The 22,887-nt window shown below is 38.9% G+C and overlaps 3 protein-coding genes and 1 non-coding gene across 6 annotated transcripts in view; 3 read left to right on the forward strand and 1 right to left on the reverse strand.

Moving 5' to 3' along the window:
• The window catches only part of TRIM23 (tripartite motif containing 23), a 100,383-nt gene extending 88,418 nt beyond the window's left edge, over positions 1 to 11,965 (forward strand). The window contains exon 10 of the mRNA XM_021007278.2: positions 8,939 to 11,965. Coding sequence (XP_020862937.1) covers positions 8,939 to 8,946 — 8 coding nt within the window. The 3' untranslated portion in view covers positions 8,947 to 11,965. The remainder of the gene's footprint in view (positions 1 to 8,938) is intronic.
• PPWD1 (peptidylprolyl isomerase domain and WD repeat containing 1) overlaps positions 1 to 22,003 on the reverse strand; it is a 37,584-nt gene extending 15,581 nt beyond the window's left edge. Inside the window, exons 1-5 of one of the 2 annotated variants that reach the window (XM_021007271.2) lie at positions 21,779 to 22,003; positions 17,073 to 17,175; positions 15,825 to 15,925; positions 15,596 to 15,716; positions 156 to 603 (exon numbers count right to left, since the gene is read on the reverse strand). In XM_021007271.2, the coding sequence (XP_020862930.1) occupies positions 156 to 603; positions 15,596 to 15,716; positions 15,825 to 15,925; positions 17,073 to 17,175; positions 21,779 to 21,968 (963 nt within the window). In that variant the 5' untranslated portion in view covers positions 21,969 to 22,003. The remainder of the gene's footprint in view (positions 1 to 155; positions 604 to 15,595; positions 15,717 to 15,824; positions 15,926 to 17,072; positions 17,176 to 21,778) is intronic. The other variant, XM_021007272.2, reaches the window with a different exon arrangement.
• On the forward strand, positions 11,778 to 11,884 carry LOC144457385 (U6 spliceosomal RNA). Its single transcript, XR_013486687.1, has one exon. It is a non-coding gene; the product is annotated as a U6 spliceosomal RNA (small nuclear RNA).
• Positions 21,960 to 22,887, forward strand: part of CENPK (centromere protein K) — a 37,152-nt gene continuing 36,224 nt past the window's right edge. Inside the window, exon 1 of one of the 2 annotated variants that reach the window (XM_021007288.2) lies at positions 21,960 to 22,153. The gene's annotated coding sequence lies outside the window, so the exon portion shown is untranslated. Of the gene's footprint in view, positions 22,154 to 22,258; positions 22,641 to 22,887 lie in introns of those variants that run through there. The other variant, XM_021007289.2, reaches the window with a different exon arrangement.

Here is a 22,887-nt window from a genome sequence, read left to right on the forward strand (position 1 = left end):
AATGGAATAAATTAAGAACTTCTCACAAGCAGTTTAACTAAGAAGTATAGTCCCCAAGATGCTAGTAGGAAGGAGTGGTTTTTTTTAAATGTAACTGAATCACTGCCAGATACACTTATCAATTATAAAAGCAAAATGAAATTATATGGACTTACACTTAGGGATTCATCAAAGACTCTCATGAGTTTCCCAGTCAAAAACCTGAAAATTCTAACTTTCCTATCTGAACCAATAGTAGCTATCTTCTTTCCATCAGGTGAGAAACATATGCTAGTAGGATACGCCTTACATTTTGCAAATTCATATAAGTCTGTGTCAGTTTTATACTCCCAATTCACATTTTTTGGGAATTTATATTCATGGGGAGGTCCAGTCCAATATTCAATCATTCCAGATTTATCAGAAGACACAACAGCTTTGTAAACTGGATTTAGCCGTATCTGAGTAAGGGGTGATGTGTGGAGCTTGTCAAAAATATGAAGTGGTTTATTATCTCCTCGACCATCATAGATGAATATTTTTCCTGTGCTCTTCTCAGAAGCAGCAACAGAAGATATGGCATCCCCTGGGCAATAAATCCATTCACACTGTCCAGGAAAATAGCTGAAAAGGGAAAGAATTAGGAATCAGGAAATATAATAAGCAAACACCAAAAATAACTACTACCTCAACAACTGCCATGAACCACTGACTCACCCAGTTTGGTCTTGGTTTAGAAGAAGGAGCAAAGAATGATGTTTCAAGATCTTGGGACTAAATTGGGGAATATACTGGCACTGTGTCATACTGAATGCAAAAAATCACAAACCTGAAATGGCTGGTAATCTTATAAACCAAAAAGAGAGAGTGCTAAAATGTCTCTTATGGTATAGTCTTCCTAATCCCATGAAGGGGCTGCAGTGACAAGATACTGGTCCTGGGGTTCCAAAAACCAGACCTAGCTCCTCAGAGGCAACTATTGTTGCCTGGGACTAGAAGACTCTTACCAGATGATTCCCCCCAGGTCAGACATTAGCTCCTCTCAAAGACTGTAATGACTTGCCTCATATAGCTTAGAGTTAGTTTGTACTACCACATGACCTTCCTGGGATGTCATTACCACCAATTTTGCTGACCTCTGATCTGATCAACTGGTAGTTAAGAGATAAATTATAAAGTAGTTTGGGAGGGAGGACATAAACAGTTGGGGAATTGGGAAGATGGAGATACAGGTGAAGAGGAACGCACTGCAGGCATGGCGGATGGAGCATCATGTTTATGTGCAAGAAACAGAAGGCAAGTCTGATTAGTCACAGAGTGCAGGAGGAAATCATAACCAAAGAGGAAAGAAAGAGGCCAAGTTATGAAGGACTTTAAAAGCTACACAAAGGAGTTTCTATTTTGTCCTTGATGCAATAGGAAGTCACCAGAGTTGATTTAGCAGTCATAGAATCAGATCTGTGTTTAAGGAAAATTAGTTTAGCAGCAGGGATGGAGTAAGGCATGGAGGCCAACTGGGATGCTATTGCAATAAGGGCCTGGTACCTATGTGAACAGAGGGAAGGTGCTGGATGACAGAGATGTGGTGGTCAGAATGGCAAGACTTGGCAACTGACTGGCTATGTGGGGTGAGGACTATCGAGGAAGCTATGAACGTGGAGAGGGGTGCTTTCAACAGAAATAAGAGGTCTGGACAAAGGGAGGGTTTACGGGAAAACATAATGCATTCAATTTTGGATATGTCAAATTCAGGATGTCCCTAGGACATCCACTTCAAAATGTCCAATAGGCAACTGGTGATACAGGACTGAAGCTGAGGGGAGAGACTGGGACTCTGTGTGTGTGTGTGTGTGTGTGTGTGTGTGTGTAGAGATATAGATATGTATATGTGTGTAGAGATAGACAGATACACAGATCTGCAAATCATTTGCATAGAGATGATAGTTACACTCATGGCAGTTGATGGCAGTTACTAAGAAACTGTATGGAGGTGGAAGGAAAAGAGGGCCCAAGACAGAACCGTAGGAAACACTCACAGGTAAGAGACATGATGTACATGATGAACCAGTAAAGACACTGCCAGAGTACGCAGTCAAGCGGGTAGGAGTCGAACTACAAGAAAGTAGTGTAGAAAATGTAGAAAGGAGAATGATGGTTAACCTCCTCAATTTACAGATGAGGAAAGATGGCAGAGAAGTTAAGTGATTTGCTTATGATTATACTGGTCATAAGGTAGCAGAGCTAAGTCCTACCCTGCCATCTCTCCCGGCATTCTCAAATCGCTCTACCCTCTTCCCAGTCTTAAGCCTCCTGTGACCCCTTCTCCTCTCCCTGTGCTCCCTGGCGTCCTAGTCTGCCATTACTCCTCTTCAGCCTTAATCTTTGCTCTCCCATATTTATACTCAGACATATGGCTTTCTGGGGAAGGCCCCTCATTTATATTCACCTTCCCCACTACTGGCTGCTCATTCTTTCATATAGCAGAATATCCTGAGCGAGGAGGAGGAGTCAACTCCTTGCTGGTCATACTAAGAAGGCACTTTGATAATGTCCTTGCATTCAGCAGCTTTTCTGCTTCTAAGACTCACCCCATTTGTTTATTATTACCCTATCTAGATCCTTGTTGCTCTTCTTTTTTTCCCCTCATTTTTATTCATTTATTTATTTAAGATCGTATTCATTTTTACTTTTGCCCTAGTAATTTGATGATCTAACTGTACACCTACAACTGAGACAAGAATTTCTATTTTGCCCTTTGGTTCTAAAATATCAGGGCAGTTTTCCTTGATAATTTCTTGAAAGATGATATCTAGGCTCTTTTTTTGATCATGGCTCTCAGATAATTCAATAATTTTTAAATTATCTTTCTTGGATGTATTTTCCAGGTCAGTTGTTTTTCCAATGAGATATTTCACATTAATTTCTATTTTTTCATTCTTTTGGTTTTGTTTTACAGTGTCTTGATTTCTCATAAAGTCACTAGCTTCCAATTATTCCATTATAATTTTTAAGGAAGTATTTTCTTCAGTAACTTTTTGGACTTCCTTTTCCATTTGGCCAATTCTGCTTTTTAAGGCATTCTTCTCCTCATTGGCTTTTTAGACCTCTTTTTGCCATCTGAGTTAGGCTAGCAGTATTTTTTGGGGTCTCCTTTAGCAAGCTGTTGACTTGTTTTTCATGATTTTCTTGCATCACTCTCATTTCTCTTCCCAGTTTTTCTTCTACTTCTCTTACTTGCTTCTCAAAATCCTTTTTGAGCTCTTCCATGGCCTGGGAACAATTCATATTTTTCTTGGAGGCTTTGGATGTAGGAGCTTTGACTTTGTTGTCTTCTGGTTATAAGTTTTGATTTTCTTTGTCACCAAAGTAAGATTCTAGGGTCTGGCTCTTTTTGCACTGCTTGCTCATGATCCCAGCCAATTACTTGAGTTATAAACTCTTTGTTAAGGTAGGGGGTCTGTTTCCAGTGTGGAGAATGTACTGTCCCAAGCTTTGGGGGTTTTGTGCAGCTCTTTTCAGAGATAATTCTAGGGACCTGTAAATTTTTAGTTCTTCCAAGGTGGTATGATCAAGGGTGAGGTGTTTACTCCTTTCCTGGCCTGTGCTCTGGTCTATAAGTGACCACAAGCACTCTTTTCTGCCTTGGAACTGTGAGGAGGATTTCCTCTTTAATTACCCTACAAGCTCCACCACACCAGCTCTCCTCCTCACCCCAGGACCGTCACCCAGAACTGTGGCCCAGATCCAAGCAGGACAAAGCAAGAGAATCCTGCCTCAGCACCAGCAAAGAGATCCCTGCAATCCTCCCTCTGATCAGCCACTTGATTCCCCCTCAGTCTGTGGGCCAGAAGCTCTGCAAGTAGCTGCCACCCTGAGGCTGCACTTGGGGACTGGGGCTGGAACCCAGCTTCTCTCTCACCACAGTCACAGGGTTTTCCTACTGACCCTCTAAGTTGTCTTAGGCGTTCATGGGTTGAGAAGTCTGGAAACCACCATAGCTGCCTGTGATTCAGTCCTCTGAGGCCTGCTCCAGGTTCACTGAGTGCACACCCATGCTGAAGGATGTTCCTCTCCTTGCTCAGTGCAATATAACTTTCTGATCAACAATCCAGGTTGTCTTGGGCTGGAAATTTATTTCCCTCTGTCTTTTGGTGGATTCTTCTACTTTAGAATTTGTTTAGAGTCATTTTTTACAGGTATTTGGAGGGGTTTGGGGGAAAGCTCAAGCAAGTCACTGTTTTTATTCCACCTTCTTGGCTCCACCCCCTGTTGCTCTTCTTTAACACTCTTCAGGTCACTCTCCCTCCACTCAATATTTTCCTATCTACTTTAACCCTGGCACTTATACTTGGGAACTTCCAAATTCAAATCCTCTCAAACATCTTAGCCTCCCTTTTCATCAACTTCCTCAACTCCAATAGAAAGGGGGAAAAAGCAAGAGAATAAGTGCGATGGATATCTATATCCATATATTCATCTGTCTCCTACTACAAGCCAGGCACAATGCTAAATAAGGGAATGTGTGTGGGGTGGGGAGGCACACAAGTGCCAGCTGCTTTACAAATATTATTTGATCCTCACAATCCCATGAGGTAGGTGCTGTTATTATTCTCATGACCTCTAACTCTACTTTAATTCTGCTGTCTTCAGAAGTCATCACGCTATAGACTTCACCATCATTCAGAGCTGTTTCCACAACCTTGAACTTTGTAATTCCCTTCTCCCAGCCTCCTCCTCCTAAACCTATTTTCTATCTTCACCCTAACTATCAGCCCTTCCTTCCTTTCTTACCCTCTCAAGCTACTTATTCTGGCCTCATTTTTCCCCCTTTAGTCTTGGGCTTATATTTGAACAATCCAACTGTGCACTGTCCTTCACTTTTGAATCGCTTGTGGTATTGATATTTGAAACTTGTCAACTCTGTACCCTGAGTCATCCACACCTCTTCCCTTATCTTTTATTAGTGAGCTGTAAATGCTGCTACACAGTGGCAATAAACCACATGGCTGTCCACTACAAAGTCACATTCGTTAAGCTCAATGGGGCCTTCTCACTGATGCATGGCAACACTTTTATTCTTCACTGACACTACCAGGTTTTCTGTAGCAACTATTCCAAATCTTTTTCACTTTCCTTAGTGGAGAAGACCCTACCCTACCAGCCCTACCCTCTCCTCACTTAGCAGATAACTCAGTATCTTTTTTTTTTTTACTGAAAGAAATCAAGACCAACTGTCATAACCTCCGTTATCTCCCCTACTCCAAATCCCTTATCATCATGACTCTTCAAGGGTCTGAGGAAGGAGTAGCCTTTCTCCTTGCCAAGACTAAGTTCTTTCCTTGTGGCTTTGATCCTGTTCCTTTCCATTTCCTTCAGGAGCTTGTCTCATGGATCATTCCAACTATTTCCCTCACTTTCAGTCTCTCATTATCAACTGCCTCTTCCTCTCCTGCCAACAAATGTACTAATACCTATTCTATTTTTCTTAAATTTTTTCTTATAAATATCACCTGAATTTTTTAATATCTTTCCCCATTAGCCCACACAGAGTCAATCTACAGAGCAAAGAAATTTTTAAAAAGAGAAAAAAAGCAATTCTGTAAAGCCAACCAATATATCAATTAAGTCTCACAATGTATGCAATATTCCATAGCCACAGTCCTTCAAGTTTGCAATACTCTGTTGCACTTTCTCAATTCATCAAGATAAAGCTTCCTGGTCACTAATTATACAATACTAATTTAGAATCTAATTCATTTACATTGTTGTAGTCAGTGTTTACTGTTTTCCTGGTCCTTTTTACTTCCTTCTCAATAATTTCATACACATCTGTCCATGATTCTATGAATTCTTAAGATTCATCAATTCTTATGGTGGAATAATATTCTACTACATTAATATGCCATAATTAGTTTAGGGATATTGTTTATAGTTTTTTGCTATTAAAAAAAAAAGAGCTGCTATTGTTGTGTGTGAAATCTTTACTTTTGTCTTTGGTCTCCTTCAGATGTATGTGGGGGGTGGGCTGTGTATCAGTAAGATCTCTTGATCAAAAAGTATGGCCATTTAGTCACTTGAGCAAAATTCCAAATTGCTTTTCAGAGTTGTTGAACCAAATCACAGCTCCACTAACACTATATTAGGGTGCCTATCTTTCCACAGCCTCTCCAACATTGGAAATGCCCATCTTTTTGATTTTTGCTAATTTTTTGTGTAATGTAAAACTTCAGTTATTCAGCGACAATGAATGATGATCAACTTTGACAGACTTAACTCTTCTTAGCAATACAATGGCCCAAGACAACTCCAAAAGACTCATGATGGAAAATGCTATCCACATCCAGAGAAAAAACTATGGAGTCTGAATGCAGATTGAAGCATACTATTTTCACTTTTTTTGTTTTTCTTTCTTGTGGTTTTCCCCTTTTGTTCTGATTCTTCTTTCACAATACGACTAATGTGGAAATATGTTTAACATGATTGTACATAACCTATATGAGATTGCTTGCTGCTGGGGGAGAGGGGAGGAGGGAGAAAATTTGGAACTCAAAATCTTACAAAAATGAATGCTGAAAACTATCTTTGCACGTAATTAGAAAAAAAATACTATCAAGTACAAACCACCACCACCCCCCAACAAAGGGAGGGGGAAAAAACCTCAGTTATTTCATTAGAACAAGAGTTCTTATCCTGGGTTCCATGGACTCCCAAGGAATTCATAAATAGATTTCAGAGGGTTTGTGAACTTGGATGGAGGAAAAAAACAATATATGTTTATTTTGCTAACATCTAAAAATTAGTATTTTCTTCAATTATTCAAAAACATTATTCTTAAAAAAGGTCCATAGGATTTACCAGACTGCCAAGGTCCCATAACCCAAAAAAGATGGTAAGGAACCTTGCATTAGAACATGATGAAGGAAGGACTTCTGGGATATGTGACCAACAAGATGGAGACCTAGACATTTTCTCTGATCCTCATGACCTTTCCAAAATAGGAGTTAGGCATAAGAGATGAAGCAACTTCAACTCTCTCCACAATCTAAGACACCAAGGATCCCTAATGAGGTTAAAAAAAAAAACCTCAATAAATGAACTAAAGCAAAGGCTAATCCTTTAATCCATAAAGCGGTCATTCGGCATTCCCTCTCCATCTATTCCTACATGCTACAGCATAATCTCACCTAAGGGCTTGCATTCTCCCTGTGCTGAGGAAAACTAAAAAGCAAAAGCTTGCACTAGCTAGTACAGCAACCAGGCAGTGCTCTCTGCTACAACAGAGTTTAGCTAGGGAACTGAGGAAAAGAGAAAGTGAAGCAGGGATGCCTATGAGTGACATTAAGACTGAAGGAAAGGGTCCGGCATTCACCTATTCCCCCCTCCCTATCCTACTCCTGGGTCAGAGACTGAGACTGATGAAATGTGAACTGCTCAGCATAGAACCAGAAACAGCTCTGAGGTGCAGCCTCTACCTCCTTCCCCAAGAACTTCAAACACAGGGGAAAGAATCAGAAAGTGAAAAATAGCAAAACACAAAGAAAAAACATCCTCAAATTACCAATAATCTCATCTCAGGAAATTTCAATTAAATTCAATTAAAGACTTTGAGCATAAGCAGATAAACCAAAGGGAACATATTAATAACAAAGGGCAATATGGCCTCCAGGTCAGCTGAGACCAGACATCTATAAATGAATATTGTAAGATATGGGAGAACATATCAACACTTGATGAGGCAGAGGACTTTGTGAATTCCCGAGACAGCATGGAACTATAGCAGTATGCTCCTGAATGGTTTACAAGAGAAATAAGAACTGTGAAAGCAGAATTTATGGCTTGCACAGCAAAAATAATTGGCAGAACAGAAAACTTTAATCCACAGTGGCAAGTATTACCAAAGAAACAAAAGAGAAAATAAACACTCCCAGAAGTGGGATTACTAAATACATGGAATTTGGAATGCAAATACACAGAAATGACAATCTGGAAGAAGAAAACATAATAATGCCATTAAGACAAAGCATGATCTCCATACAGACATTCTGTCTCAAACACAAGATAGACGGAGACAATTTTAAGATTACAGGCCTTCCAAGAAAAATATCACAAGTCAAAAAAACCTAAATACCCTAATGCTAGAGAAAAAAGATACAAGAAAACTGCCTAGAACTTCTGAACACAGAAAACAAAGTGATAACTGAAAGAATTCACAGATCACCTCCAAAAAACAAATGACCAAACCCCCACCACAAAAAAAAAAAATTCTAAGCTACAAACTCCAAGACACACAGTGGTTAAATTTAATGATTCCAATGATAAATTCCACAAGTGACCAGGGAAAAGACCTTCAAACACAGGTCTTGATTAGAGCAAATCCCCTGAAGTGATAACATGTATTTGAATTCACACTACTCAAAGTTATAATTATGTAAAATACTGTAACTGGTACTAGCCCAAATGAAATACGCAGTACAAATTCAAATAATGTGACCATTTGAGGATATATAATATTCACATTAAGCAAGACTTACCTACATAAAGAAATAAAAATTCAAACAGAGCCTTGGGAATAGCTGTCTCTCCCCGACCCCCACCAGACTTGCTTCTATCCCAGTCACTGAGTGTAGAATTCATTGAGGGGGTGGTGGTGGTGAGAAGTCTCACCATCTTCATCACCCCCAGCAACATCTGTTGACCAAGTGGCACTAAAGGCAGGCACAGAAGCCCTGGTAGCAGCACCCCTCTGACTATTAGTAATGCTTTCAGTCCAGGTCTCACAGCCATCACCCAGAAAAGCAACTCCTATGAAGCAGACAACCATCCCCACCAACAGCTACATATAAGGTATGTAAGCAAGCCAGTCTAGCTGCAGTACTAAGGCACTCAGAGAAAGACAGAATGTGGTATGTGCCAGGCAAGTCAAACTAACAACACCATCTTGACCACTATCTCCCCTCAGGACCCTGAACCCAAGGACTTTGGGAATAGTAATGCTTCCAGCCAACTGTTCTCAGACATCATCTTGGGAAGCAACCCCTGTGGAGAAGAAGCCTGGCAACTGCTCCTGTATGTGCTATACCCACAGTTCCTGAATAAAAAAAGCTCTTGACACCAAAGTCCACTGTCAAATGATTCAACATCAGAAACTGACTGAACTTTTACTGGTGAACATGACATTAAAGGAGAGGCATTACTATTTACTTCATTTTTGTACTCTAAGGGCCATGAAATTTATCCATCTGAACTCCATTCATGTTATCTCCATTAGAATGTGAGCTCCTACAGAAGCAGGGGTCGTCTTATCTTTCTGTTAACCACAGGGCTTTGCACGTGGTAGGCACTTACTAAATGCTTCATTTATGCATTCAAAAACACAAGACTATTCTGTACCCGCCATAAACCACAGGCAGGAATAGAGAATAACGTGTTCCAAAAAGTTTCCAGATACAACCCATTATGATACACCCTGCAATCTTGAACCTATCTATTAATGAAAAAAGATGGATAGTTATTTAAAAAAGAGGGATTCAAAATATTCCCCCAAATAAAACCACACTTGAACAAATTATTTGCTTTTCAAATACCCTAGGGAATAAAAACAAGATAAACAAACACAGCAACTAATAAGGTCAGCAACAAATTAGCAAAAGAGATCGTTATGACATTTCCCTCTAAAAATACACAAGACAAAGGTAAATGTAGAAGCAAAATAGAAGCAATAGTAGAGAAACAGGCCTGTAACATCATGAACTAAATCTCAGAATACCCCATCTACAGGTGAATGAATGTTTTTGCGGGGCTAAATTATATAATAGGAGGGCACATAAAAGAGGAGTGGGAAGGTATATGTGATATACTATAATCAAGATTAACAATGAAAGGAAAATAACATCTGTAGTCTCTCAGGAAGAAGAGAGACTACAGGGGAACAGACAAGGAGGCAAAGGATAGGCTTGAAAGAGGGGGAAAGTAAGGAGAAAATCTTATTTTGGTGATAAAAGATGGTACTATTGGTGAGTGTTTTCATGAAGGAAGACAGATATCAGATAAAATGAGATGAGGGCCTTACAACACATGTAGTCTGCAAAGATTTGGTGCCAGAGAGACCACTCATCCTGCCTCAGATGAACTGGAATCAGAGCTCCTGGGGCCAAATGGTACCCAGAAGAGTGGAAGAGTATGGAACCAGGGAGGAGATTTCAAAGTAAGTGGGTAAAAAAACAACCACAGGTTGGACAAAGGTTAACTGCACAATTAGAGATAGAGGAAAAATTCTACCATGGGACATGGGATATCCTCTTTATCAACTGCAGGAATTGGCATTTTTCTAAGAATGAAGTGCAACAGAAAAAGGGAACCAAAAGGCAAGATCTATAAGAAAATAACACAGAAACTGTTTAGATGAGGGAATCCAAAGTTAAAAAAAAAACCCTGGAGGTTTAATCACACAAGGAATACAGAGACTAAAGAAAGCCTAAATAAGTATAAGAGCCATGAATCAAAGAATAAAGATCTAGAATAGACAGAAAGGGAAGGCAAATAAATAATGAAGTGAATGAGAAACAAATCATTTTCAGAAAAAGGTACAGAAAATGAAATAAAAACAAAAACATCCTAATGAACAAAATGAACTGAATGAAATAAGGGCGATTTCATTTGACTACATAATTCAGAAGAAAAAACGGGAGAAAGAATTAACTAAATAAAAGGAACAAAGAAAAAGGAAACAATTAAGCAAAACTCCAAAACTAGAGAAAGGGGCAACAAAGAGGAGGGGATGATTTGACGATGAGGGGAAGAATCAGTGGGAACACATTGCCTTCAAGTAGATTAAGCTAAAATAACTGGAGACAAACATGTACTCTGTTCACAGAAGAAAAGGGGGAAAAATACTAATTAAAAAAACCCAAATATTAGAGACAAATGAAGGAAAATATAAACATAAATCTCATCTTTTAAATAACCAAATAAAACAAAAAACAGTGACAACTGGATAAGAAAAAAAATCTCTACAATCTATTAAACACATTTAAAAAATAAAAACATCCAAAGAATAAAAGAGGGGCTAGAAAAAAATTTACTATCAGGTGAATAAAAAAAACAACAACCAGGAGTTGCAATTGTATTACCAGATAAATAAAAAATAAACATTCACAACATAAAAAGGAATAAACAAAGAAAATACATTATGCTGAAAGGAAACATAAAAAACAAATCAATATCAATATTAAGCTAATATGGTAAACTCCCATATTACCCCTTTGCAGAGAAGGGAGGTTTACAAGTGTTGTATATCGCATTCATTTTCAGACTTTTGATATACTGATCAGTTACACTAATTTTATTCTCTTTTCCTTTTTTTTGCCTTTGAAAAATATTATTTTTTATATGGGATGAATCTCTTCAAAGTGGAAGGGGAGAGATAGCAGGGGAAATTATGGTGCTGTAAAAAACCCAGAGACATCAATACAAACTTATTTAAACAAAAAAAGAGAATGTAATTAGGACAGAGACTATTTTGTTTCTCTCTTTGTATCTGAAGTGTTTAGCACAATGTCAGATGCACAGTAGGTACTAAATAAATGCTTGCTAAATAATTCTGATTTGCACTTTCTCCCTCTTATTATTCATAGTTTGGTGTTTTGGAACAATCTTTCACATAGCTAATAGTGTGCAGTTCTTTTTTAAAATACATTTTTCCTGAGAGTTTTTGACATCACATACGCTTCCCAATGCATTCTTTCTCTCCTTCCCAGAGAGCAATACCCTATTACAAAGAATAAAAAAAAGAGAGGCAGGTGCTTGCTTCGGCAGCACACATACTAAAATTGGAATGATACAGAGAAGATTAGCATGGCCCCTGAGCAAGGATGACACGCAAATTCGTGAAGTGTTCCATATTTTTGAGAGTATGCCCATCAACTGGAGAATGGCTGAGCAAGTTGTGGTATATGAATGTAATAGAATAATATTGTGCTATAAGAAATGATGAACAGGCTGACTTCAGAAAAATCTGGAAAGACTTATATGGTCTGATGCTGAGTGAAGTGAGCAGAACCAAGAGGACTTTGTACACAATAACAGCCACGTTGTGCAATGACTAAGATTGTTAAACTGAACCCTTCTCAGCATTACAAGGATCTAAGATATCTCCAGAGGCCTTGTGATAGAAAATGCTATCCACATCCAAAGAAAGAACTATGGAAGTTGAAATCACTATAATTTTTTTTCCCTTCTGTTGAGTTTTGTTTCCTCTTTCTGATGGTTCCTCCTATTGGTTTTAATTTTTACTTGCAACTTCACTAATGTGAAAATATGTTTAATAGGAATGTAAATGTATAGCCTATATCAGATCGTGCACTGTCTTGGGGAGGGTAGAGGGGAGGAAGGGGGAGAAAAATTTTCAACTCAAAAGCATATGGAAGTGATTGTTGATAAATCAAAATAAATTAATAAAAGAAAAAAGAAAAAAAAGGAAAAAAAAGAGGTGGAAAATACTCCTGCAAATTAACCAACACACCAAAAAAGTCTGACATTATATGCTATGTTCTATACTCATAGGCCGTCACCTCCTCAAAGAAGCAGGTGAAGGGCTTTTTCCTACATGTTCTTTAGGACCAAACTTGGTCATTATAATTTCACAGCATTCAGCTTTGTTGTTTTTTTTCTATTTATAAGGTTATTGGTGTAATTATTATATATATTGTTTTACTGGTTCTTCTTCCTTCAGTTCATACAAGTCTTCTCATGATTCTCTGCATTCTTTTTTTTTTTGTGTGAGGCATTTAGGGTTAAGTGACTTGCCCAGAGTCACACAGCTAGTTAAGTGTTATGTGTCTGAGGCCGGATTTGAACTCAGGTCCTCCTGAATCCGGGACTGGTGCTCTATCTACTGCACCACTTAGCTGCCCCTATATTCATCATTTTTATAGCACAATATAGCACTACATCATAAGTATTAACTCCAACTTGTTTAACTGTTTAAATGATGGGCTTCTACTTTGTTTCCAGTTTTTTACTACTACAAGATGTGCTGCTATAAATATTTTGTTACACGTGGGGCCTTTATCATCAATCTCACTGGTGTATATGCCTGGTAGTGGAATCACTGGGTATAGATTTTTTAGTCACTTTATTTGCATAATTTCAAATAGTTTGGGTAAATTCACAGTTCCACCAAAGGTACGTTAGTGCTTCTAGTTTTCCATAACCCCTACAACCTTTCCATTTGTGGTCATCTTTGCCAATCTGCTAAGTATGAAGTGCAAACTCAGTTGTTTTGATTTGTATTTTTTATTATTAGCAGTTTGGAGCAATTTTGCATATGGTTGTTCTTTAAGAACTGTTTGATCATATCCTTTCATCACTTCTCCATTGGTCTTCTATATTTATGTTAATTTCCTGTGTATCATAGTAAATATTAGGCCCTTATCAGAGATATTTAATGTAGATCCCTCCCCACCATTTTGATAATTTCTCTTTTTAGCTCCACTGATTTTGTTCACAGAAAAGCCTTTTAATTTAATCATAATTACCTATTTTATCTTTTGTTATCACTGCTATCTTAAGTTTAAGAATACTTTCCCTAGTCACAGCTATTAAAGATATCTGATCTCATTATCTTTAATATTTTATATAGTGTGATATTTCATATTTGCATTAGACATACATTTTAAGCTTATTATAGTATGTGGTATAAAATGTTTCTCTCTAACTGCTTTCCAGTATTCCCATCAGTTCTTCCCCAAGTAACAGTTTCTAACAGTTTATCCTTGACCTTGCCATTCCTCTCAACTTGACATTCTATATTTTTTCTCCTTTTCATTAACATACTGTCAGAAAGAATTATCTATATTATGTGATTGTTCCTTTTGCTTCCCTTGCTGGTACATCTTGCCTCCTGCTCAAAATATGAGTGTCTCCAAAGGCTCTTAAGTGGTCCCTTTTTTTCCCCCTACATTAGCACCCTTTGGTGATCTCATCTATTCACATGGTTTCTAGTATTACCTTTAGTAAGCTAACCTCTAAATTTGTATGGCCACCTTCCCTTCCCCAAAGCTCTATCCCAAATTCAAGTCCCACCTCCCTTACTGTGCAGAAAAAGTCATCTCTTGTGCCTGGAATCAACTCCCATCCTTAACTTTACCTTTCAGAACCCTTATTTCCTTTCAAGATTCAGCTAGGGTATTTTTTCCTCTATCTTCTCCCTAAAATCTACTGCTAGTCTTCTCTTCCCCATCAAACTACTTTGAATTTACTTACATGAGTATTATGTTGTATGCCTCCAGTAGAGTACAAGCTCCTTGAGGGCAAGAACTGTTTTGTTTTTGTCCAGTACACTCTCCACAAAGTCTTATTCTAACACCTCAAAGAAGTGAACCTGGGTTCTCAAAGCATAAGCTCCAGAAAATTCTATAGTTCTAGAAAATATCTGAGTGTGCCTTGGCAACTTGCTGGGTATGCTTTCTGAAGACCAGCCCACCTAAGTACAGAAAGGTGCATTACTGGTAGAGTGGCTACTTCATAATGATTTTTTTGTTCAGGGAAACTAAAAAAACAATAGCCTTCAATCCTGTGGGGTCCCCTTTCATTTCTGCAGTGATTAGGGCAGAGTAGAGGAAAAGGGGAAGTTGGTACTAAGAATCACAACATGTTTAGAACATCTATAAACTTTGACAGATAACGGTATTGTAAATGTAAGATCCTTGACCAATGATCAAGAAATGGACATACTGCCCAAGGAGATGAATCAATCTTGACATCCTTAATGACTCCAAGTTTCCCACGGAAACATAGACCTATTTAAAAAAAAATACCAGCCTTCCAAAATGTTTTGTTAAAACAGTGAGATATGGAATACAACTATCTCCTAAGAATTAGAAATTAATTTCACAGAGGGTAATGGACAGGCTCATGGTGAGAAGGAGTAGATTGCAATATTTAACTAATGAAGAATTTCAAAAAGAAGAGGAGAAGTAAAAGATGTCATATAGGAAATATATGACAGGAAGTAAAGATAGGCTAATTATACCTGGGAATTACAGGTAGATAGCTAGAGAGCTCCACTGGTACCCTTGCAATGTTGGAAGAAAATGAGCAGCATTCCAGTCTGTTGGGCGCTCTAGAGACTTTGTGGCAAACTTATGGGAGGATATGGACAGGAGTTGCAGAAGATGGGCTTCAATCTATGTCACTGGAGGAAACTCCCAAAATCAATGAGATCACAGATCTGTTTGAATATCTGAGTAGCCCCAATACATACTAGTTTGGCAAGTGTTTGTTGATATGAATAAATAAAATTTTATAGATACATGAAATTAACTAAATACATCTTGTTATATTAAGGAATTCAGTATAACATGGGTTTGCAGTATATCCAACTAAGTGTGGGTTTATTCTAAGTACAAGAAGAAGCTTATTATAGAAGACTATTAAATCAACTTCCTAAAAGAGCATTACAAGTACATTCCTAACGGGATAGCACTATATCACATTATTTTAAAATACTTGGAAGAGACAGAATAAAAAAGTTGAGCTGATAAAATATGGTTTACAAAACTTGTTATTTCATAGATTTCTTTTTTTAGAAAGATAAAAACAACTCAACAAGACTCACCCAAGCTTCAGCATGTTGATCATGTCAAAATTCACCACATCAAATACCTTCATTGCTTTGTCATCACCCACAGAACAGAATAAGGCTCCTTCAGAGCTGACTGCAATACCCTCAATGATTCCTAATTCAATAAATCGAATTTTAAAATGATTTGAAAGAAAGAAATGTAAAATAATGCTAAGGAAATGAGAAAAGATAAAAATAGGTCAATAAAAGGAAAATGGCTTACCCAGATGACTACGAAAATGTTTAACAAATTCAATTCCTTCTTCTACTTTCTTCCAGAATTTGACATGTCCATCATGACTAGCAGTAATAATAAAATCAGTCCTGTGTACATAAAATATGAAAAGTTAATTACCAAAACATATTGCAATAAGCAATTGTATAAGGGACCAAAACTTCATTAATATAGTGAGTCCATTCTTCCTATCAAGAAGCTTAGTATAAATGCTAACCCCTCTGGCTATATAAATATACCAAATATTTGATGAATTCATAGTAGTTAGTTTCCCCTTCAGGGGCTGGCACCAAGGTTTCAAAACAAAACCAAACACCTGTTTGGTGTTAATTTTCAGGTAGTCCCTACAGTCCCTTGATGCCTTAATATCTGAGTACAATTTTAATAATCTGTATTCTCAAATGTGATAGGAGCTAAAATGACACGACAGAAGACTGCAGGTTGGTAAGACATCACCTCGGTAAATTCAATACCATTCAACTAATACTTAAATGCCTCCCATGTGAAAGTCACTGAGCTAGGTTTTAGAGATAAAGACATGAAATAAGCTGCAATATCTGCTAACAAGGCATTTAACAGTGGGCAGAGAGGCTTAATAGAAGGCTCAGAGGCATTAGAGGGCAAGACAAGTGTGTACCTCAATTTATCTGGAACTTGAAGTTAGTGAGGTAGGTTGGATTCAGATTGTGGAAGTCCTTGAAAAGGTTTAAACTAAACTAAAAAGATTTATATCTTATTTGGAGGGCAATAAATCCTAATTCCATATAAAGCAAAATTCAGTAGAAGACAGGTCTACTTTTGATCCCATATAAGGGAATTTAGTTCCTGAAATACCCAATGGATCTTATTAAAAGATGGTCTTCCAAATAAGGAATAAGCCCAGAAGAAAGAGTCCTAGCTAAACTTCAGTATATACTACAACTGCACATTAAATCTTTACTACTAGAGGAGATAACAATTTATTAGAAGTGTAGGTAAAAGGTGAATTATTGTGATTATCTTGATGGATTGAATATTCTTTAGCTATAAGCACACTTAAAAGCACATACATTTGAAAAAAAAGGTTTTCCTTAATTAGATTTATAAATTAATGGGGCTATAGACTTTTATACAATTATTTCTCAAAGCTGCTCTAAGTGCAGTTAAAAAAAACCAAATTAATGCTATTTATCACTAAAAGTTAACATTTCCAATAAATCTCTTACATGGGCAAAAAATAGTCTGAGAATTTCTTACTTGGTGCATACAACATGTGTAATAACGTCTCTATGCATGTAACTGCGTTCATACATGGAAGCACTGGGAAGATTTTCAAGGTATACTCGTTCAAATTCAAGAACTGAAAAAAAAAAAACCAAAAGTAATACTTAAATGTTTTTCTAAGAATTTAATTTAAAGTTTTTCTTTGTGGAATTTTAAATTTGCAGCGATTTTTTTTTGTTTGTTTTGTTTTGGAAGTTTTACTATGATACCAAATGCTAGATGGTATAGCACCTGGAGTGCTAGACCTGGAACCAGGAAGAACTGAGCTCAAAAACAGCCTCAGAGACTTATTAGTTGTGTGACCCTGGGCAAGTCATTTAACTTCTGTCTGCTTCAGTTTCCCCATCTGTAAAATGGGGACAATAATAGCACCTACCTTCCAGCGCCGTTATGAGGATAAAATGGGATATTTGTAAGGAGCTTTGCAAATCTTAAAGCACTATATAGATGGTAGTTATTATTTTTACACTAGTGGCATGAAAGATTAATGTCATTTCTAAACTTTTCCCAAAGGTTTAAGAGCTTACTGAATCTGGCATTAAAGTTGTACAGAATAAGCTCACCTGTTAAAACTGAAAATTTTCTCCTCTTTCTAATTATGTTGCCCTAATTACTAGTGCTATCCAAGTAAGACAAAGAAGTAGCTTTATCTGTGAACACCATTCAGAATGTTACAGACAATGGCTAAAAGATGAAGAGGGAGAGAAAATGAGAGGAGAGAAGAGAGAAGCCTTCCTATATATCTGCTTCTCTCTTTGTTATTGGTACTGTTTTGATTCAATTCATTTGATTCATTGAAGAATTCATCAAACATTTATTAAGCAGGTGCTGAACATTAAGTCATTGTGCTAGGCCCTGGGGATACAGTTATAAAAATGAAACAGTCCCTACAGTTAAGATGCTTACTTTCTACTCCACTTATAAACAATGTCACAAACAGATAGGTCAACTTGATAACTAGAATGGGGTGAAGCCAACCACTCTGTTGGCTTTGGTTCCTTTCTCTGAAGCTACTCATAGTGAGCCCCAAGGCTTTCTTCCTCCCAAAGGAGCTTGTCTGAGGACACATACAGATTTACAGACATATTTCTGACAAAGTATGAAATCCCCTAAGTATCAGAATATTTCTTAGTCTTATCCCTAGTGTGGATATTACCAATCATCTCTTCATTTCCCACCTGTACCCCTCTAAACTCTGCATTTCTCATTCTCATGTGTCAGATAACCTCTCCCTACCCCTCTCCCCTCCAACTTCCCCCTCTTCTTAGCTTTCTTTTGTATTGTCCTTCTATTTAGATTGTAAACTTCTCAAAGATAGGAACTGTCTTATGCTTTTCTTTTCATCCCTAGCTGCTTAGCACAGTGCATGGCACACAACAGGCTCTTAATAAATGTGTATTGGCTAACTAGGTCTCTTTCTCTTCTTCCACTATACTCTTTCCCTTGCTAGTCTCATCAATTTCACCTGTATACAGTTAAATATCAAACCTATGTATCTAGCCATAATTTTATTCCAAAACTCCAGGCCTACATCACCTCCTGGATATCTTCACCTGAATATCTGAGTGGCAGCTCACATTCAACCTGTACCTTCCCCCTAACCCTGCCCCTCCTTCTAACTTCCCCATTTCTGTTGAGGCCACCCACCATAATACTAGCTACTTAGCCTTGAAATCTGAGGGTTGAAATCTTCACTCATGCTTTTTCCTCACCCCCAACAATTTATTCCCTTTTAGGCACTGTCCATTTTAGTGTAACTGACCTGCTACTATATACAAATTCTCTCACCTTCACGTTTTTGAACAAGTGATCCCCTATATCTGAAATGTACTCCCTTCCTGGAAAACCCCTGGCTTCACAGCACAGCTCAGAGGACACCCTGCACTTTTCCTGACACATAGGCCTTTCCTGATGCTCTGTACTTAACAACACTCTCCCTTCTGAAATTACTGTTTTATGAATTAGTTGTATCCTCCCCCAAATAGAATGTAAATTCGTTGAGAGCAGCCTCAAGTACAATTTATAAAAGGTACTCAATTTTTGTTGAATTGATTCTAACTGGCTGCCAAGTCTTATGTAGAATCTATCTCTACAATATCTTTGAGAGCTATCCCCTTCACTTCCACAATCCCTGCACAACCATAGCCTCCTAACTGGTTTCTCTGATTCCAATCTCCCCCCTACCCATACCACCCTCCACGCAGCTATCAAAATCATCTTTCTAATCATGTCATTCAAGTACCTTCAACAGCTCTCTATTACCTTAAGGATAAAATACAAATTCCTCAGCCTGGTATTTAAAGAACCCTATGATATGGCTCTAGCCTATCTTCACAACTCTACTTTGCAGTCCAAATGGACTATTCCATTACTCTCATTTTACAGAAAAGGGACTGGAGGTCTAGAACTTAGGTGATTTGCCCAAGGTCACAGAATAGCAAAGCTGGGATTCAAATACAGGTCCTCTGACTCCAATATCAGTATGGTTTCCACTGTACTACACTGCCTCCAGAATGTTATATGCCATATATTCCCCAGTAAAAGCACTGTGAGAGCAAGAACTTTTATTTTTTAAATGTTTTTAATTTTTTTATCCTTGGCAGGGAATTTCTTCCACAGAGTAGGTGCTTAACAAATCTTTGATAAATTGAATTTGTTGAATTGCCTATGCAAGATTTCACCTACCAAGCTATGAACTAACTTCATGAAAACAGGTCTGAGAAATGACATTACAAAAATAAAGTACCAGTGTTTTTCTAAGTCTCATTAGGTCTTGTATTCTGAATCTATCGCTATCTGCATGAAACTGAACTTCACTGTTTTACTGAAAAGCAACTGAGTAAGACTTTAGCCAGCAACAAAATGAAGAGAGTACTACTTTCCTGAACTTTACTATATGACAGTAAGTATAAAAACATATGTTAAAGCACTGGATTTTAATAAAAAGAATTAATAAAATATAGCTCACATTGCCCTTGCATGTATTATGAAATCTTGCTTCCCTTTTCTGAAAGATATTTCAGCAATCAACTGTCACCACCAGGTAGTCATATAGTAGAGAATTAAGTATTACTTCTCAAATTTGTACAACTAAGTCAATTAGGAGCTTAACTCATGTAAGCTGACATTTCAGTTTCATTGATTTATATGAATAACTTAAGGGAGACAACCCCTAAGGAAATGGTATATGATTCCATTGTCAAAGTACCCTATCCCCAAATATCCCAAAATTAAGTGATTTGATCATCCAAAAATTATTCTAAATTTTATGGTATCATTCTAAAGTATCATTTTGAAGTATTATTCCAAAAATTATCTCTGGATTTGTCAAGATTTGTTTTCCCTAGGCTCTTTTATCAACTGCTATAAATAGTATTCCCAGAAATAACCAACTCCAAATAATCCACATTAACAGAAATATAGGCATAATATCTGCAAGTGATCTAAATCACTAATTTTAGTCAAGAATTTCAACTCTCTTTCCAAAAAACCTTTTATCCAACATACAAGGATATATAAAGAGGAGGAAAGGGCAGAGGTACTGGGGATATCGGCCCTAGAAAAGAGAAGATAAGTTTTGGAAAGCTATGACAGTTATTTAAATATTTGTAGAAGAGAGGTTAATAATAATAATTAATAACAATAGCAACTAGCATTTCTATTGTGCCTACCATGTGCCAGGCACTGTAGTAAGAACTTTACAAATATGATTTAATTTATCCTCACAACACTGAAAAACAAATGCTATTATTATTCCCGTTTTACAGTTGAGTAAAATGAGTATTGGCTTGCCTGAGGTCACACAGCTAGTAAATGTCTGAGGCCAGATTTGTACTTGGGTCTTCCTGACTCAGCATTCTATCTAGCTGCCCAGCTGGATTAGATTTGTTTACCCCCATACAGCAGAAGCAGAATCCATGAGATGTTACACAGAGAGAGTATTAGGTTTGACATAAAGAAAAACTTCCTAACAAGTACAGCTATTTCTGTGGAAGCACATTCTTGTAATTTCTGCAACTGGGGCTGATGCATTGCTTCAGTTCAGAAGCTCTTAGCTGAGGAAGGGCTGAGCCTAATTCAGTGTCAGCACTGTCTGTGGGAGCGTCAGACTCCAGTATGTGGGAGACGACCAATAGAGAATCATCGAAGGTTTGGGGGGAGGAGGGAGGAGTGACGCGATAAAGTGGAACATAAAGAAGGTAAATCGGGTCCGGTGGTGAAGAATGCCTGGGGAACAAACACATTTAACAACATTGTTGTGATAGCACAAGTTATTGCTGTGTAAATTGCTGTGTAAGTCCAAGTAAATGTATCAAAAATATTATTTGCGACCTAATTTGCTAGGTGTCCTTTAAGGTTACAGGTTATTTCCACAGGCGCAACTTCTAGCGTGGTATCATGTACTCATCCTTACGCATAACCCTCCCCCCCTCCCCAATAATGCATGACATCTGTTTGAAAATGCTTTTGTATTTGAATTCGGAGCATCTAATGTTCACGACTTTACGATGTTTTGAAGGGCGCTTTCTACAGTCCAGGGAGACACGAAACCCGACCCTGTCAATCTACTAGAGATGACCGGAGGGGCCTCGGAGCGGAGATCCTCCCAAAGGCCCTGCCCCCCACCCCGGGCCAGGACCCCGGGGCCTCCCTCTGGCCCCCCGGCCGGCAGCTGGTACCTTTGCGCTTCTTAGCCTGGACTGCTTCCACAGGCAGAGGCCCGACCCACCGCTCTTCACCCTCTTCTTCCTTCTCTCGAGCCACTGCCACTACCAAAGGCGGCTCCTCTCCCCCGACCGCGGCCTCTTCCACCTCCCGGCGCTTTTTCCTCTTCAGCTCCAACCCCCTGCTACCTCCATCCGACGCCATGGTGGTGGGACGTCACGAGGCCAGCGACTGCGCCACCTCCTTTTCCCCGGCCAACTCCGTGTCGCGGTCTGATGACGCAGCACTACCGCCTTCCCTTGCGGGATTGGCTGGCGAGGAGCCCGGATCGTGGCCAATCACCGAGCAGCGCGCGCGCTGCGGACCTGAGGGCAGGTAGCGTTTACCAGGTGCGGAGCCCATGGGGGGATGGGGTGGGGAATGGGGTGGGTGGCCCTCGCGCCCGTGGGGGAGGGGCGGGAAGGGCATTTTGGGAAGATTACCTCGACCGAAGGGGACTAGATCCAAGAGGGGCCTCCCTCTTGTCTGCATCCCCACCCCTCACTCCCACCCCGCGGGGGCTGAGCCCAGGCCGTCCATTGGCCTAGCCCGGGCGGGGATGGACGGCGGCAGGATGCTTTGAGGTTGGTCTGCCCGGAACGGTGGTTTAGGGCTAGGAAAACCTGGGTTCCAATGCTGCCTTGTGACCCTGAGCAGGCCCTTGACCTCCCGGCCTCTAAGACGGTGCTGTTAATCCCCGGCGTAGATCGTAGGAAAGTCAGTCGATGAACACGAAACTCCTACTGCGGTCATTTCAGTCGTCACCTATTCTTAGTGAGTCCATTTGAGTCGAGATACTGGAGCGGTTTGCCATTTCCTTCTTCAGCTCATTTTCAGGTGAGGAAACTGAGGCAAACAGGGTTAAGTGACTTGTTCAGGGTCACACAGCCGCCTCGTGCTGAGCGCTATGAATACAAAAAAGAGGCAAAGGAACCACAATCCCTGCCCTCGAGGAGCTTAGTCTGATGGGGGAGGCGTCACACAAACAACTCTGTACAAAAAAGCCCTGGGCAGGATAAATAGGAAATAATCACTAGGGGGAAGGCGCTAGAATTAAAGGGGATTGGAAAAGGCATCCTCCAAA

Source organism: Phascolarctos cinereus, unplaced genomic scaffold (genome assembly GCF_003287225.1).
Source record: "Phascolarctos cinereus isolate Bilbo 61053 unplaced genomic scaffold, phaCin_HiC Scaffold_4;HRSCAF=312, whole genome shotgun sequence".
NCBI lineage: Eukaryota > Metazoa > Chordata > Mammalia > Diprotodontia > Phascolarctidae > Phascolarctos > Phascolarctos cinereus.